Below are 19,390 nucleotides of genomic sequence, written 5' to 3'. Positions count from 1 at the left end.
CAATCTATATTATGGCTACAACACATCAATATCTTTGTGCTACAAAAGCAAATCACTTGTTTTGACCAAAAATAAAACGCTTGAATTCTCAGTTACCACATACATACAGAGCACCACTATTTTAAAATCTACAATGGCACTAATTTACCGCCAAGAACTTGAACTGATTATAGAGGAATCAGATAAAATCTACTGTGACCAATGCATTTGGAAACTTGGGTTACATGAGTCGTAAACCACGTCTTCACAACTTAAGAGATGTGATGCCACTGTTATCTTAAATGTGCAATTATTACACTACTTGAAAGCAAAATCTCTGTTGGAACATGGAAGATAGTGTAAACTGACAAAAAAGAAGAACTTGTACCAAATAAAAACGTGTGACTTCAGTCTGCATTAAGCTGAACCAAAAGCGACTAGAACCTTTACCCTTTTTTATCCCAAGTCCGGGAAATACAAAGGGTTGGTGTCAGAAAGGGTGTCTGACAGAAAACCAAAAGCTAAATCAAATTTGTGAATCACTAACAGAACTTGAGTGACCTGCCATCAATCCAAGTGATCTGCTGAGGGAACTTGATTTATCTTTCATGACCTCCGTTCTTGTTTGAGCTCTTGTTGTTGTGTTATCATCTCCTGAAGAGGTCCAACTTCACCATTGCTGCCATCTCTGCCTCTTGCAGAGCTGATTGAGGCTTTTGCCTCCACAAATCACCAGGCTGGGAGGGCGGTTTAAAAGCTCTCAAAAACCCCTGCCCCAGTAGACTGAATTCCTAGTCTACCCTTTTAAAGCTTGCTCCTGGGGTTTAGTTCCTGTTGTTATAGGGGGGCGGTGTGTGGGATGACTCTGGTGGTAAGGAAAGTGAAGAGGGCAAGGACAAAAAAAGAGGACCAAAAGGTGAAAGTTGAAAAAGGGAATTTTGTTTGGCTTTTTGGGAGGAGCCGAAACAGACTTTGGGAGGTCAGGAGGCTCTTCCAGATGACTGAACAGCTACAGCTAAATAATAACAATTTATTTTATTTCAAGCGCCTTTATTAGGGGAGGTGGAGAGAAGAAGAGGACCGGAGAGAAAGATAGGGGGGCTAGATTTGGAGGAAGTCAGACATAAGGAGGATACAGGTTATGGAGGGTTTTAAAGGTAAGATGGGGGAGTTTGAATTTAATTAGGAGCCAGTGCAATTGCTGGAGGATGGCGGTGATGTGATCAAAGGTCGCAGTTCTGGAGACGAATTCTGGATCAGTTGTAGTTCGTTGAGAGTTTTGTTAGGCAGACCAGAATGAAGTGAATTACATTAGTCGAAGTGAGAAATAACCAAACAGTGAACCAAGATAGAAGCGGAGTGGACAGTGAGAGAGGGGCGGAGGCTATTAATGTTGTACAGGTGAAAGTAGGCAGATCGAGTAACGTTATTTAAGTGAGAATGAAAAGACAGTGAGCTGTCGAGAATGACACCCAGACTCTTTACCTGAGGGGAGGAGGAGACAGAAGCTGAATCTACAGAGAGTGGAATACTAAAGTAATCAGGGAGAATGCGAGGAAGGAACTTGGTGTGTCAAACAGAATAAAGAGACATGGTGGTGGACTGCAGAAGTTCAGGAGTGTGTCAAGAGGAAAAGGTTATCTTAGAAAAAAATTGGGACACGGAGGACAGAGGTCACAGAACTTAAGATGTTGACGTTTTGTTTTTTTCAGGAGTGACAAGGATGGATAGAATCAGGAATCAGGACATTGAAGGGACAGCTTATGTTAGGTGCTTTGAAGATAAAAGCGGGAAAACCAGATTGAGATGGTTTGAACAAACTGAGAGGGAGGACAGTGATTATGTTGGTAAAAAGATCCTGAGGTTGGAGCTGCCAAGAAGGAGGCCTGGAGAGAGAACAAACGGGAGGTTTGTGGATGGAGTGAAGGAGGGCGTGAAGTTAGTTGGTGTGAGTGAAGAGGATGCAGAGGACAGAGTTAGAAGGAGGCGGACAATTTACTGTGGCGATTCCTAAAGAGAGCAGCTACAAGACAAAAACAAAGAAAGAAGAAGCATCTTTATGTTAGTTACTGAGTAGTCAAGTAAAAGGATGCCAATATCAGTCAAACATATTTTTTATTTTTTAATGTAATTCCTGTGGTGCTATTTACTATTAATTTTAATATAATTAAATCATTGAAAAAGGAAATTACACTCAAGAATTACAGTGAGTTGTCACTGCAGAAATGACCTAGATCCTAAAAAGAGAAATTAAAAAAAAACTATATTTAGAGAGTTTAGAGTGTACTTCATGATTAAAGGACTAATGTACTGGTTCAATAGTCTGTAAAATGTTTTTGTGGTGGGTACCTGAAGAAAACTGAGACAACATACTGATGCATCACGGTAACAAACGTGCGCTTACCCAAGAAAACCCTGAAAACCAAATGCACTGAAATAAGTGTAATCAAATTGTTTTGATTAAAAAACACCAAGCTTTAAATAGGATTTAAGCTTTTGAGAAAATTGAGCTTTTGGCTTTTGAAAAGTGGAGCAGAATAATTCTGAAAGACAATTATTAAAAAAAAAAAACAAGGAACATTTTAAAATGAAAAAGAAGGTCCGTCAAGCAAACATTCAATGAAGCCCTTATCCTCTTTTGTATGGCAGGAAAGAAAACAATGGTTGCAGTGGATAAGAAGTGATGCTGCAGGCAGCTGACCTGGCCTGAGGTGCTGGTCTCAGCAAGCATCTGGGTGTAAAGTGCCCCTGAGTCAGAGAGTAAACACCAAAAAGTTACTCTGCAGCTAGCTTTGCTGTGCATAAAGTGTGGGCGACCTTTGGTTACTCTTAGATATGGAATAATAACCAGAGAAGTAATATGAGCCGCTAAAATATGTCAAAGTTCAGAGCAATGCACTCTTCCGTAAACAAACTTTCCATGAACTACTCCCAATTTCCAACATTTAAACCCATCCTACCAGCGTTTAAGTCCTTCCTGTAACTAAAGAGTTTCATGATCTGTTACTTTCTCTGTACAGCTTACTGCCTGGACAAACCCCTCTACACTTACATTAAGTGGCTGTTTGCTCCTATCACATATCTGCATCTGCACCGGAGTTGGAATTAATGTGGGAGCGAATAAATTCACTTAACCGCAGCGGTAATGCTTCCCATGGCAGAGAAATGTTTTGAAATATTTTGAATTCATGAAAGCCTGTTTCAGCTTGTATGCCCTGAAATCTGAATTGATAATTGGAGGGCTTCGTCTAAATGCAATAAGAACGTTTTCAGGGAATCTCCTGCACACAAATGCATTCTTCTCTGCACACAGAAACACTTGTGTTGGTCAAATTTTGCACAATTTAAGGAATGTGCAGCCGGGTGGCGTAACACTGGGGTGTGGGAAATGGGAAGGTCAGCCTGGAAATTATGTGAAAACAATAGAAGAGTGTGTGAACGCACACATAAAACTGATTTAAGAAAAGGAAGGACTGCCTCCAGCTCACCAGGACACTGTAAACATGCAGTGTTGTTATAGGTTGTGTAGGGTGTGTACACGACAAAAAGACATCCCCAATACTTAAATAGGCCAACGAATTTGACCTTTGCCCTTCCTTTGTGTGCATGTTTTGGAAAATATTAAGAGACAAGATCTTGTTAAGTATGTGTGTCAGACCTTAAGCTGCCGTTGTTTAATCCTCTCCTCCTCCTTCTCTCTTTTGACTCTGTCCTCCTCCTCTTGCAGTCGACGCTTCTCCTAAAAAACAGGACAAGGAAAAAAAATGGACATAATTCTGGATAGTGGAAAAACTATAACACACATAAGGTTAAAAAAAAGAAGAAGCAGAAATACGATTTTTAGAGAAAAAATGGAAACGAATAACATAAACCTGCATTGCCTTGGAAAACCCATCAACACCAGGGACATTTTTCAATTGTGTTGCTTTGTGTTTTATTTTGAAACTAGAAAGAAATAAGACCACAGAAAGTAGGACTAAGGGAGGCAAAGCAATACCACCCTGTATATTTCTGTGTAATTCCAGCCATAATTACCTCAGAAAAATCAATCTGAAAACAATTGTCTGGTGTGAAGGAACATTACCTGCTCCCATAGATTTATCAATGACTTCACCTCTCCAGGACATTAAAATGTTTTCCAAAAACAACTTAAAGTTTGTTCTTGCAGATTTCTATAAGTTTTCAAGGGAAACTAAAACTCATTAACAGTCATTCCACCATCCCCTTTAGCCTTAAATTCAGAACAACTGATTAACTGCAGGGATGAAGTTCTTAAAGTTATTGTTTTTCACTTTGTACTACATGAAAAGAAGTTTCTTTTTTGTCTGGCTTTATTGTTTCCGGCCTCTGTGTTTAAAACTCTCGCATTTATGAATAGCTACGCAAGTTTTAAGTGCATTTTGAGGCTTTAGGTTCAAAATGCGTGGCAATTGAACGCAGGCTGAAAGTTTGAACGAGTGGAACTTGGAGTTGAGTTGATATTTCAGATTAATCATGCATTTTGTGGTAAAAGCACCAAATTTGCCATGAATGTACCTCTGGGTCTCCTTTTTCAGAAAAGCCTGTTTGCCAAGAGAAAAACCCCCAATGGCGGCCAACTGGAAAGATGAGGGCTATACACTCAACTGTTATAAAAATATTTTATATTTATTTGCCCCAGTCTCAACAGTTTGGGCCGTGTGTACGCACAAAATGCAGTCTTTAAATTTGAGGGGTAATTACAGAATAATCTTGCATTTTATACATTTCAAAATCTTAAGACTTTCTCGTGGCTACTGTGCTTTTCTGGAAGTGGGGATGAAAAGGTACATCCATGTTGAATTTGGTGCTTGTACCAAAAAATGCCTGATAATTTTAACTCCCCATAAGGTATAGGTTTGCAAAAGATCATGATTGTGGGATGGTTCCTTTTGCAAAAAATGCCTAAAACTTACTCTACAAGCGTGAAAAGAGACAGGACAACCATTTTGCTATTGTTCATGAAACCAAAGGCACAAATTGGACAGAATCACTAATTTACTTTAAAACTCTTCACAGTCTGGTGTGTCTTAATTCCGTCAGCACCAGTTAAACAGTGGGTTAAGAATTTGAAGCAAACCGTGTAAATACAGCCTTTTTAATTTACAGGGAGCGCATGGCGTAACGGTGTGGGGGATATTTTCTTGACATCCTTTAAGTCCCTTAGGGTAATTTTAGCACAGTTACATTACTGTGTGTTTGAACGCTATTGCCAACCATTTCCATATCTTTGACCAATCTGCTGACAGCTAGCAGAACAATGCAACATTTCAGAAATTTTAGTTCATTAGTTCCGTGAGAACACTTTTGTGTGAGGGAACAAGACTCCTACAGAGCAGCAGAGAAAAACGATCATGTACCGTATGCAGCACCGTTTGAAGTCTCATCAAGCACATTTCAGAATGCATCGGAGCTCTGCCTCTTCAGTGGGACTTGTGAGATTACAATTTTACCCAAGGTTAAGAGTTCAATTTCTGTGTTTTTTCCTTTTTCTTCCAAGAACTGTGCCACATATTCTGGCACTAGTCGTTACCAATGGGTGCCACAATCCCAACCAGTGAATAGGACCCTAAATCCAAGGATGGCAAAGTATAATCTCCTTTTGTTCCCTCGCTAAAGTCCACATGCTCGTGGGCGCTTATATGTTGCAGATTTTATGCTTTGAAGGCTCATGATGAAATGTTGGTAAAAATATTGTAATTGTTGCATTTCCGTGAAACACCCAACAACACATTTTAACCATTTATAACTATTAAAAAAACATACTGCTCTTCTGAAGTTTTCCTGTTTCTTTGTGTACTTACTGCAATAGCATCCAGTCGCTGTTTGTACTTCTCCGCCTCATCCATCCTGGCACCTGTCACACAACAGATCAATGAATAGGACCCAAAGTTTGAACAGAGATACAAAATCTATGCTCAGAGATAATGACCCCACAACATATGTCCCACAAAACGTTTTCTCAGACCGTCTTTTAATGTCTTTTTCTACTTGTTTTTAGTCAGAGAACATAAAAATCGATATTTGAATAGTAACAAGATCTGAAGCAGGACTTCAACATTTAGTGAAGGATGTAATTTGACCAAAATTCGGACCTCACTGGCTCACAGCGCTCACTAAAAATGTCCTCCCACTTTCCAATGTTTTGTTTTGCGTTTGGATTCTGCAAAGCCTTAGGCGTATCAATGCAAGGAAGCAAAGACAACATTTGTTTTCCCTGCAGCTGACAATAAATGGGGCGATGTCGGAGGTCCCCGAAACTCAGAGACACGAGAGAAACGTAAATAGCAACCAGCTTCTAGCAAGGCAGTCATTAGTGAGTTCTTGGAAAACAGACGGCGTTTGGAGCCGCATTTCTTTTCTGAATCAAAAGTCATATTTTTGGGGAAAAAAAACATGTTATTTTGGAGCATAAAGAATTTATTATCTGTAGAACAAAAACATGTTTTACAAAAACAAACCAAACAACACCACCACCACAAACTAGTGTTTGGTATTAGAAATGGAGTAATGTAGTATTTAATCTTAATTCGGATTAAACTCACGTCAGATCTGACCAGCTGATGGTACGCTGAAGAATTTGAGGGGTAAAAAATTGAAATTCCCTTTTAAAACAGAAAACAGCCCCAAAACAACACAATCATAAAAAGACTCAAAGAAAGACAGTCAACAATTAATACATGCACTGGATACAGTAACGTCTATCTGGGCTCGCTTCATTCTACTATAAAACCTACATTTTCCAATAAGTTCATTTTTGACAAAATGAAGAAAGCTATGACTACAAACAATTGGTTACATTTGAACTGAATTGTATTTTTAAAAGCAGCAAAATCACAGAACAGAAGAAGTACGAAGGTGGCAGTGTTATGCTGTTAGGACACTTTGCTGCTTAAAAGCCTCATGTAATGAAAAAAACAACAACAACATCAACATGATGATAAAAAGAAACACCATGGAACCAGTCTGGCCACTCTACTATGACCCTTGGCATCAACAAGCCACTGCTGCTCAATGGATATTTTCTCTTTTTCAAACCATTCTCTGAAAACCTTTGAAATGGTTGTGGGTGAAAATCCCAGTAGATCAGCAGCTGTTGAAATACTCAGACCAGCCTGTCTGGCAACAACCATGCCATGTTCAAAGTCACTAACCCAATCACCTTTCTTCTCCATTCTGATGCTCAGTTTGAACTGCAGCAGATGTCTACATGCCTTAATGCATTGAGCTGCATGTGATTGGCTGATTTGAAAACTGGGTTAACAAGCAGTTGGACAGGAGTGTCTAATAAAGTGGCCATTGAGTTAAATTCCTACTCTCCCCTACGGCTTCTCCCTACCCCTCCAATTGTAGGGGCATGTCCGAAATAGTTTTTTTTAAAAGCTAACCCTCGTGGTGGAGGGATGTCAAGCCCTCTGCCACGAGGGTGTTCCTCGTTGCGCTGTGCTGCGGAGGAGAAGCGCTTTTCTTCACATTGGTATGCTCTGCTGCACAGAAGTTTACATGTAAATTTAAGTGATGACTTTTTGCTTTGGCATGACCTTTTTAAAGTCATAAAACCAACGTTTTTTTATGCATTTTCAAGCGCTGGCAGCTATGCCCCAACGTAGTGGACCGGAGACTATTGATGAAATCATCTAGTTGGAGTAACCTCTGAATTAGAAGAAACTCTTTATATTTTAGGCGTGTGTGTATATATATACACACACACATCCGGTATATATATATCCTCTTTTATATATATAAAAGAGGAAAGAGTTGAAAGACAAATACACACCTACATACACCTCAGCAGAAATCAAGACATTAAATCTTTTTTGTGGAAGGTTTTGAATATCTGGATGCGCAGTGACAGCTTACAGTACAAGTCTCCGCAGAGACAGGAGCTTTGTGTTTCTTCAGGGCTCCAGAAGAACGCCTAGAATAGAAGTCTAAGATAAACAAGCAAACATAACCAAGGCTTTGATGAAAAAATACAGAGGAGTTCCCAGTAGATACTTACTGACTCCAATAATTAGGCACGGTACAGGAGGATGGAAGGAGACAGAGGCAAGACAAAGTGGAAAAAGTTGAGACATCAATCATGAGGGTTGGAGAAAAAGCAGCAGGAAAAGTAGAGAGAAGAATGAGGTGACACGAAATGCAGTAACTGGTTAAAACTATTTTAAGCTGAAGATCCCCAAATGTCAGCACTGAGGGGAACCAGTGTGACACCAAAACAAGGGCAAGTGTGATGAGAAGAGTTGAAAGATCTGTGACAATGGATACGCTTAGAGAAAACACGTTCCCATTCTCATAAGAGAGAAATTATCATCAAGATGTTAATCTACTTTAATCTGAACAGACAGCTCCAACCAGAAAACTGAAATAGTTGAATTTAAAAATGACAGCAGCTCAGATAAGTCAACATATTAACTATATAGCACCAGTTTCTGAACCATGTCAAAACACACTCTGATCATCTTTTGTGCCATTTTTACAGTGTTCCCAGTGGTCTTTTAGCTATGATTATGGATTTCTAGGGGGGAAAAAATAATAAACGTGTCATTTTCTAGAACATAGTTTTTGCAGAGCAGCAGTAGTTCACTAGAAATTTACCTCTGAGTTGTGGGCAGGACAGTTGGTGCCATTGCTGAGAGCTCTCTGTTTAGGCACTCTCCCACTATCTTACAGCCCCTCACACCACAACCTAACATTAGCAGTGCAACAGTCTTTTAACTATCCAGTCATTCGGTTTTAAGCCAGATGCCAGCTCAGACGTACATGAATCTATTCGTCTACAAGTGAATGCATCGGCATGAAGCAGAGCAGGGAGCTTGTGGCTTGCTGTTGTAGATCCTATTTTACATCTACAAACTTTATCAAAATAGCATATTTTTGTCTTCTCCTGATTCATTAAAAGAAGAAAATACTCAGGAAATACAGTTTTAAGCGTCCTTTTCTTTAAATATGTCATCCATCATGAAAAAATTGCCACAACATAATAAAAACATAAAATACACAATTTTCATCAGAGCGGGTCTTTAAGAAATAATATCTAAAAGGCAGAACTGTAACCAAAGTGTTTCTGAAGAAAAAAACAGCACGTTGCACAAAAAAAGGGCATAACTTTACCTTTGCATAATCTGGTAAATATAACATAGTACTGTGTCGTATAAATGTACACACCTGCTAAAGGCATATACAGTCAGGACCATAAATATTTGGACAGAGACGCATTCTTTCTAATTTAGTTTCTGTACATTACCACAGTGAATTTTAAATAAAACAACTCAGATGCCATTGAAGTGCAGACTTTCAGCTTTTATTCCATGGGTTGAACAAAAAGATTGCATAAAAATGTGAAAAACTGAATCATTTTTTAAACACAATCCCTTCATTTGGCTAGGGCTGCACGGTGGCGCAGTGGTTAGCGCTCTTGCCTACAGCAAGAAGGCCCCAGGTTCAGGTCATGGCTGGGGGACATGAAAAAACAGAACATCAATGGGGGACCTTTTTGTGTGGAGTTTGCATGTTCTCCCTGTGCATGCGTGGGTTCTCTCCGGGATCTCCGACTTCCTCCCACCGTCCAAAAACATGCTTCATAGGTTAATTGGCAACTCTAAATTGTCCATAGGTGTGAGTGTGAGAGTGAATGGGTGTGTGTTTGTGGACATTCTACCCTGTCTGTGACAGACTGGTGACCTGTCCAGGGTGTCCCCTGCCTTCGCCCACAAGTGGCCGGGATAGGCTCTGGCAGCCCCGTGACCACAATAGGGACAAAACGTATTAGAAAATGAATGAATGAATCCCTTCATTTCATGGTCTCGTAAGTAATTGGAAAACTGACTTCCATGCTATTGCATGGGCAGTTGTGACCAATTCCCTAGTTATGTCAGTATGAGTGAAGCAGATAAAAGGCCTGGAGTTGATTAGAGGACTCGTGCTTGCATTTTGAAGATTTTGCTGTGAACAGACAACATGCAGGTGAAAGGAGCTCTTCATGCAGGTGAAAGGAGCCATCATTAAGCTGAGAAAACAGGAAAAAAAACATGCAAGAAATTGCTACAGTATTAGGAGTGGTAAAATCAACAGTGTGGTACATCCTGAGAAAGAAAGAAAGCACTGGTGAACTCAGCAACGCAAAAAGACCTGGACGTCCATGGAAGACAACAGTGGTGGATGATCGCAGAATCATTTCCATGATGAAGAGGAACCCGTTCACAACAGCCAACCAAGTGAACAACACTCTCCAGGAGGTAGGCGGATCAATATCCAAGTCTACCATGAAAAGAAGACTGCATGGAAGTAGAAGGAGAGGGTACACTGCAAGATGCAAGCCACTCATAAGCCTCAAGAATAGGAAGGCTAGATTGGACTTTGATAAAAAGCATCTAAAAAAAGCCAGCACAGTTCTGGAAAAACATTCTTTGGACATCTGAAACCAAAATCAACCTCTACCAGAATGATGGCAAGAGAAAAGTATGGAGAAGGCGTGGAGAAGCTCATGATCCAAAGCACACTACATCATCAGTAAAACACGGTGGAGGCAGTGTGATGGTCTGGGCGTGCATGGCTGCTAGTGGCACTGGGACACTAGTGTTTATTGATGACGTGACACAGGACAGAAGCAGTCCAAGGAATTCTGAGGTGTTCAGAGACAGACTGTCTGCGCAGATCCAGGTGAATGCAGCCAAACTTGCAGCGTTTCAGAATACAGATGGACAACGACCCAAACATACAGCCAAAGCAACTCAGGAGTTTATTAAAGCAAAGAAGTGGAATATTCTTGAATGGCCAAGTCCGTCACCTGATCTTAACCCAATTGAGCAGCATTTCACTTGTTAAAGACTAAACTTCAGACAGAAAGGCCCACAAACAAACAGCAACTGAAAGCCGCTGCAGTAAAGGCCTGGCAGAGCATTCAGAAGGAGAAAACCCAGCATCTGGTGATGTCCGAGAGTTCAAGACTTCAGGCTGTCATTGCCAACAAAGGGTTTCAACCAAATATTAGTAATGACCATTTGGTTTTCAGTTATTTCATTTGTCCAATTACTTACGAGCCCACAAAATGAAGGGATTGTGGTTAAAAAATGCTTTAGTTTTTCACATTTTCATGCAATCTTTTTGTTCAACCCATGGAATAAAAGCTGAAAGTCTGCACTTCAATGGCATCTGAGTTGTTTTATTTAAAATTCACTGTGGTAATGTACAGAAACAAAATTAGAAAGAATGCGTATCTGTCCAAATATTTATGGTCCTGACTCTGTGTGTGTGTGTGTGTGTATGTGTGTGTGTGTGTATATATATATATATATATATATATATATATATATATATATATATATATATATATATATATATATATATATATATACATATATATATACACACACACACACACATATATATATAGTGGGGCTGCACGGGGGCTGCACGGTGGCGCAGTGGTTAGTGCTCTTGCCTCACAGCAAGAAGGCCCCCGGTTCAAGTCCCGGCTGGGGGACCTGAACCAGAACATCAATGGGGGACCTTTCTGTGTGCAGTTTGCATGTTCTCCCCGTGCATGCGTGGGTTTTCTCCGGGATCTCCGGCTTCCTCCCACTGTCCAAAAACATGCTTCATAGGTTGATTGGCAACTCTAAATTGACCATAGGTGTGAGTGTGAGAGTGAATGGATGTGTGATTGAGGATGTTCTACCCTGCGACAGACTGGCGACCAGTCCAGGGCATCCCTTGCCTACGCCCAAGTGGCCGGGATAGGCTCCGGCAACCCCGTGACCCCGAAAGGGAAAAACGGTAAAGAAGATGAATGAATGAATGAATGAATATATATATATATATTAGGGCTGCACGATATGAGGAAAACCCGCGATATGCGATATTGGTGATTAATATTGCGATAACGATAGGATTTGCGGTATATAAACAAATATCAAACCAACCAAAAACATCATTTCCATTTCAATGCAACAGTATAAAAATTATACTCCAAATGACTCTTGTCGACATAGGAGGCAAACATCAAACATAAAAGGGCTCATTTGATTGATCAACAGCGTAAACTTGTCCTTCCGATTGGTTAAATGCATAAAGGGATTTATTTCATTTTTCGTTTGTTTTAGCACATTTAACCCTTGTGCTATCTTACTTTGACGTGTTCTCCCTACCACGACAAAGGTGGATAAAGGTGGAAAGATTTCATGTAATCCATGGACACCAGTGAAGATCACAAATCATTGAAGAAAAAAGGTTCAGAGCACTGTCTAGTGGGTCTAGATGACCCAACTCCCAATGTTGAATTTTTAATTTTCGCCGTCTTTTGCGGTATGCATATTGCACAGCTTGATGTCGCGATAACGATAAATTTGTGGTATATTGTGCAGGCCTAATATATATATATATATATATATATATATATATATATATATATATATATATATATATATATATATATATATATATATATATATATATATATATATATATATATATATATATATATATATATATATATATATATATATATATATATATATATATATATATATATATATATATATATATATATATATATGTATTTTTTTATGAGCAGTTCAGCCTTTGTGCTGTAAAAAAGTAAAGAAAACATTCCAATCTAGCCAATTCTATTCCTCTAGAGATGCATGAGTAAATAAGATGATGACGGTTGGCTTTTCACAGCAAGAACACTTTCAAGGAAACAGATGTGCCAGTCAGGCTCTGAAATGCTGGAATCAAGTTATTAATCTCAGCCAAAGACACATGAGATTCTCTGCAGGTGGGCAACAGCAAACCCTTTTTTTTCTTCTTGAACAGCAATTTACTTTTATTTTTGAGAGGCTTATTCATTGGTGACTACCAAAACGTTACCACTGACAAAGTAAACTTTTTATATTGCTTGTACAGATATAATAAAGATTATGTTCTTACAGGAATTGAAATTAAATCACAATTCCTCAAAAGGGGATATTAGAAGCATGAGGAGCACATTAAATTTCAAATTATGGACTGACTTAAAGTAATAAAACAAAATGAATTTCAAGGTAATTGGTAATTCTGATGTGTCCAGACTGTACAAAGCCACCATAAGGCTTAATGGAGAACGTGAAAGTATTCATTAGCTTTGCAATAAAAATACGAATAGTGATATGACATTAAAAATTTATATGGGGCATTTATTCTTTTCATTAGAAGCACTGGCACTGAAAAAAAAACAAGGGACCTGGACAAAAGACAAATTCTGAAGAAGATATTCACCTTGAGTTACAATTCAGGGAAATCTCAGAACAAAACGGAACAAAACAAATATCAAGTCATGTCCAGGTTGTATTGGGACAAGGTTATTAGAGCTTTGCAATCTATTAAAAGAACAAGCAGATGGGAGCAAAGGCCATTTTAAAAAGGTTCAATGAATTAACACAAATAGCTAATGCCTTTTAAAAAAGCACACTGAATAACCTGAAATGGTTCCATACTGCAGATAAAATGTCTTCATTGCAACTATAAGAATTAATTATGTCTAATTTATTTTAAATAGTTGGTTTAATCGTAAATCTTTGCATTTTAACTGGAACCATTTTGTGGGATAAAAAAAGGCATCGACCTACACACGTGTGATGTGAGAAAGATGTCAAAACAGTCATAAATCTAGAATTTAGTAGTGAAATGCCAATAATAATGACATTGAACGGGCTGTTGCCAGGAATTTACTCAAAGGGCTCGGGAGCCATAGGGACCCCAAGCCAATACATTACATTTGGGTCAACATTTCTCCAACTATACATTCAAACAGCACTTTGTTTTTTACAAACCTATGGCGACCCCCCTGAGCTCTGTCACGTAGACGTCCAGATATAAACTTTTAGGGGAATATCATTGATTTGATTGAGATTTCTGTAAAGTTTATACTCTAAATAACATCATGTTAAATGTATCAGTTTTATTCAATGTTGGAAACGAATACAGAATCGAGACACTTTTATCAAGTCCTTTCAAAAACCAGGTCAGACTTCATACTGCCTGACCTGACTGCTCTGACAACATCCAAAGTCTCCCACACACTCTCTGTATGTCTCCCTCTCACACTTAGTCACACAATGGACTGGAAAGTCAGAGACAAAGAGTGGGGGCACACCGAAAGGAACAATCGAAGTAAAAAGGCCAGTGCTGTGACATACATCACTGCCTAACCCACTACTCAGCAGGCGTTTTGCACTGCAGGGTTTTCAGAAATTTCAGAAGAAGAAAGGCTCAATCGTTTCTAAAGTCGTTACCTAAGAGTCAAGATAAAACTAAAGAAATTCAATTGAGATAAAAACCTTGATGTGTTCTTAGTTTTCATTTAAAAAAAAGGAAGGTTGACACCCAAATATCTAACTACAACAGGGAGAAATCAAAATCATGTAGCTTCTATTTTTATTTTCTTTTAGGATTAAGCTTTGAGCCAAAATAAAAGTACAAACAATCCAGCCATTTAGATGTAAGAATCAGCTGGTAAAGCTTTATGTTAAAAACTTTTAAGCCTTTGACTTAAAAGAAAAATAAAGCTGCTATTTACAGACAAAACCAGGATGTTTTCCTTGACATGCGGGTTTATTGAGACAGTTGTTCCCACGTACCAGGAGCTGCTCGCTCTGCCTAATATGTGGCGACTGACTTTTGAATGTTTCTCACACACATTTAATAAAGTTGCAGGCATGTAGAATTCACATTTATTATATTTAGAAAATACCAGCTTTGTGACGGTTGTGTCTTTTTGTTTTGCTTTATTTATTCATCCCACCTTAAAAGTCAGACGCAGCTGAAGTCAGTGGCCTGCTGTTAGTATCCACTTTAATATTTTTTTTTAATATGTAACAAAGACTTTGCATTATGCATTCCAAATGTTATGTTTATTGCATTTGTACACAAGAACAAAAAAATAGATTTTTTTCTAAGAAAAAAAAATATTTGTTTACGTTTTGCAACAAAAATGACAAGCATAAGTTTCACAAACACATTTCTGTGCATCTGCATCCTCTGGCCGATTTTAGAGGCAGTGTGATCAAAATACAGTAAACAAATCCAGGAACATTGTTGTCATGTAAACGGGGTTGCTGGGATTTCTGGCTCATAAAGTCCAACGGTGGGCTGCCATCTCCTTGGTTTGACTTCAGAATTTGTTCCTGACCCGCCTTTCTTGACATGGAAGACGCCTGTTTTTGCCAGTGCTGAATTGGCAGGGGGACTTTTGACACGCTTGAACATAAACAAATTAGGAATGACTGCAAGAGCAGAGTTTGCAGGAGAAGTCTACATGATCTAAAACTTATGGATGAAACCAGTTCCTTCAGCATGTTATCTCTGAATCTTTAGGACCTTTCATCTAGTCCCTCTGCAAAAGAATGTGGTTTATGTTTGACCTCAGTGGTCCTGTGTCTGTTTATGTAACAATGTATATTTGCCTTGTGGGGTAAGAAGAGGTCTATGACCAGATCACTGGAATAGTGACATTGGCTTTGTGAGAACAGAAGGGAGAGCAGCAGGTCTGGAATGAACAAAATAAGAATCACTTGGTTGACATTTCCTGGCTTCCTCTGACACGCTAGAACTGCATAATTCAATCTACACACGCCTGCAGATGAAAAAGGAAAATGCTCTGTGGTTTTATACAAGAAAAACACACCCAATCATTTTTCATCAGAACATTTATCAGAGAACTCATTTTTTGGATTTGTTTTTAAAATTTAGACTATAAAAACAATAAGGACAACCTGTGTTGGCTGATAGGCAACACACTGCAATTTGTAGGCTGTGTTGTTTTGTAACACTTGACATTGTTCAGTTATTGATACATCAGTTTCCAGTACACAATATGTTACAGCCCAGACAGGCACGCCCACCTCAGTCTATGGAGGAAAAAAACCGACGTAGAGAGCCATAACACATGAGAAGAGAGACCAGAAAGCTTGATAACAATTTATCGTGTGAGAAAACTGTGTCCTGCAAAATAAAGGGAGATGAATTGATGTGCAAGTGCAAAAACAGACATAAAAAGAATGAGGGGCTTGGAACCTGGGCCAATCACAAAACCAGTCAGAAAAGAAGCCGACTCTCTGCTGAGTTGACCATTGGAGATCTATGGTCCCCTGCTACTGCTTGCCAAACACAATCTTATCTACAAATATAGCTTCCATTTCAGGACTACCAAGGGCTCCAAACTCGGATATCAAAACCCAGCAATAGAGGATTGGTGAGGACAAAGGAAAATGAGACAACAACCAGCACATAACCCAACACACACACTGCTACCACTCTAGCTGCCGCTGCTGCTCCATTCCTCTCTGGTTCATGCCTCCAATGGCTCATTTACCCAACAGGTGCAAATCAGGGTAATCAGCCCACACCTGCCAGGTGTGCAGAATGACAGAGAAAGCAGGAAAAGGGCGGAGCACAAGTCTGCAGTTAGTCACTTGATAACATATCTCAAAATTTAAAGGGTTACTGTAAAGCCAGGGGCATTATTCAAAGAAATTTATTATAATATAAGAATATCCAGTAGTAATATATTAGCTGGTTACAATTGTTTAGATGTTTTATAAACTAGTGTTTTTACACTTCTTGCCCAATGTGTAATACAAATAAAGGTGTGATGCCCCATCTGTGTTGAGGCCACTGCACCTCTCGTTATTATGTTACGTTGAGATGTAATCAGCCGCCAATTGGTACAGTTTAGATATGTGATCTCCTTAAATAAAAAAATATATATAAAAAGATTTGGATATGTTCTACTTTTACGTGAACTTTTTTTTTTTTACTTCGGTTCCTGTTACAGATCACTACAAAGTTTTTTTAATTCAGTTTAAAGTAAATAAAAAAACAATATAAAAATGAAGCACATTTATATACTAACATGAACACAGATGCAGTGACAGATTGTCTTGCATGTTACATGAAATCTGGAAAGTAAAATTGAAGCCTGAAGCTGGACAGACTTGTTGACTGGAATTTTCTACATTCCAAATTTAAAAAATTGGGAAGGTATAACTAAGGTTCAGAGTTCTGTTGGGTCCATCCACAAGTAAGTAAAAAATCTATTTGAACACCTTTTCCCCCTACACACAGTCATTAAATACATCCTATACATATGTTTATTTTGATAAACAATGTGATATATTAAACATGGAAGTCATTATGGAAGTCATTCAGTGGTTGTTGTTTTTTTTTTTTTAACTGGAATATCTGATACTTGATGCAGAAGGAGGGAGCTTGTACCCCAATCATTACTTTCATTAGAGAATACTCTGCTTTTACTGTGTTTGACAGCCACACCACATGCAGGCTAAATGGTTTAATCAACAGATTTGTGGCGAGTTGAAACATCTCCCAATTCCCCACTGGCTTGTTCTTAAAATGTGCCTAATGATCTGCATGCCACTGGCACCATTTATTACACAGCAGGTGTTAATACGTACCCTTTTTTGTTGGTTTATCAACTGATAAATGTAAAATGAAAGGGTCTCTGTGAGTTTAAGCATTCATTGTGGGTTTTTTTTTGGTCATAACGATAAAAAGCGTGTTATATTCTAATACATGGTTCATCTAGTCGAGCAGTGATCTCCAACCTTTTTCAGGCAGCAGACTGGTTTAATGTAATATTTTCACGGGCTGTGATGGGTGGTATTTTTAAGCTTCTGGTTTCGGGAAAATGTATTATTCAAAATAAAAAAATCCTATTAGTTGTCGCACGCTTAGTTAGGTAAAATTTCTGCTCCGCATATCCCCTGGGGGAGCGGCGAGCTGTAGACACAGCCGGGCGCTGCCAGACTCTGCAGCAAAAAAATTGTTTTAGAGAGATGTTTACATATTTATAGACAGAAATAGACGCACAGTGGAAGGATGTGGGTGCTTTACACTTGTGTGGGTAGAATCGGTAATGTTGTGGTACTAGTGAACTTGCACATGGCCAAGTTCTTCTGATTGACAGTGCAGGTTGGGGCAATGAAAACACACCATTCCACATCCTGTGTGCATCAAAAAACATGGCAGTTCAGGCATGCGTCTCCTACATTACAAAGAGAACAGTTATTATCGGATTCAACAACATACTAGAGTCACTCTGAGTCATTTATCATCCTGGAACCTCCCAGGAATCACAAAAGAAACCAACAATCACATAGTTATCAGGGTATTAGCTTCACACACGGTAAGCTTCCAGACATGATCACAGGGAAGTGTATGCACTGCAAAGCATCAAAGGCAAAGATGTATCAAAAGAAATCTAACAGGTCCTGCTGCATGGCGGTCTGCAAGTTTAATGCAATCTGACAATCTGACTAAACAGCATTGCAAAAAAAGACACTGATGAAAACATGGCTCGTCACAGGAAGAATTTCTCTTTGCTTGCTATAAAAAGATTGGAAAAGGGATCAATGGCCTTCTGTCAGGTACTGAACAAACACAGGTGCACGAAAGACACACACTCAAAAGAGTCTCTGTTCAGCAAGAGGCAGGCTGGTCTTAGGCCTCGCCTGGCGCTGCCCACTGCATCCTGCTGCAGGAACACTTGCACAAAAAGAGCTCGCCCATGGAACTCCATCTGATCTCTTTTTGGAGTCATCAAGAAAGCATGTGTTAGAACATTCAAACCCTGTCTGTATTGTTTTTTTTTAGCCCTAATTACACTTAAGGTGTGGTTAAATTAGTTGAAGCCTAGAGGGAGAAGATATCTGCGCTTTTTTCCATTGTGCAAAGGCTATTTGAATTGCTGCAAATGGTCAAATAAAAATGATTAGTCATCTCTGACAGCGATTAAAATATTGTGTTTTAAAAAAAATAACTGCAGTGTACAAACTTTGACTCTTGCGAGCAACTAAACAAGGCTTAGTTCAAGTTAGCAAAAATGGCAAACAGTAAATGGCGTATACTTATAAATAATTCTATACTTCCATAGCGCTTTACTAGCTTACCATCACTAAGTATAACTATGAATGAGAAGTGAATGGATTATGGACATGGAATAATATAAGCGCTTTGAGCGCTGATAAATCCAAATGTCAAAAAAACAATTTTCAATGTAGTGAGTCTTTAAAAGGACCTCCTCTGACAAGCCAAAGATTTAGCATCAGTTTAGCATCAAATGTGATGCAACTCTTGATTTATTTTTTCTTCTTTTTTATCAGAGGACCCTACTTTCCAAAACCTTCCAGCATAACCGTGGAACAACTTTGAGGTCAAACATCATCAGTACAGGAAATACTAGATTTCCTTCGAGATGTAGGAACATGTCCCTCTCCCTTTACCTCTGCCACCTCTGAGGCATCACACGAGCAATGTTGTCTTTGTAGGGCATTAGAAGGCTTTTCAGTCTTTAACTTTCAGTCTTGGAGATCACCGCGCATATAAATAGCTACAT

General features: G+C 38.9%; 1 protein-coding gene across 3 annotated transcripts in view; it reads right to left on the bottom strand.

Moving 5' to 3' along the window:
* The window catches only part of palm3 (paralemmin 3), a 37,228-nt gene that overhangs the window by 6,779 nt on the left and 11,059 nt on the right, over positions 1 to 19,390 (bottom strand). For all 3 annotated transcript variants that reach the window (XM_023955569.2, XM_023955565.2, XM_078946151.1), the window contains 2 exons: positions 5,802 to 5,854; positions 3,638 to 3,718 (listed from right to left, as the gene is read on the bottom strand). In XM_023955569.2, the coding sequence (XP_023811337.1) occupies positions 3,638 to 3,718; positions 5,802 to 5,846 (126 nt within the window). In that variant the 5' untranslated portion in view covers positions 5,847 to 5,854. The remainder of the gene's footprint in view (positions 1 to 3,637; positions 3,719 to 5,801; positions 5,855 to 19,390) is intronic.

This window comes from Oryzias latipes, chromosome 1, assembly GCF_053564925.1.
Source record: "Oryzias latipes strain Hd-rR chromosome 1, Olatipes_Hd-rR_3.1".
NCBI classification, from domain to species: domain Eukaryota; kingdom Metazoa; phylum Chordata; class Actinopteri; order Beloniformes; family Adrianichthyidae; genus Oryzias; species Oryzias latipes.
The sequence above is the reverse complement of the archived record's forward strand: the minus strand, read 5'-3'. Positions and strand labels throughout refer to the sequence as shown.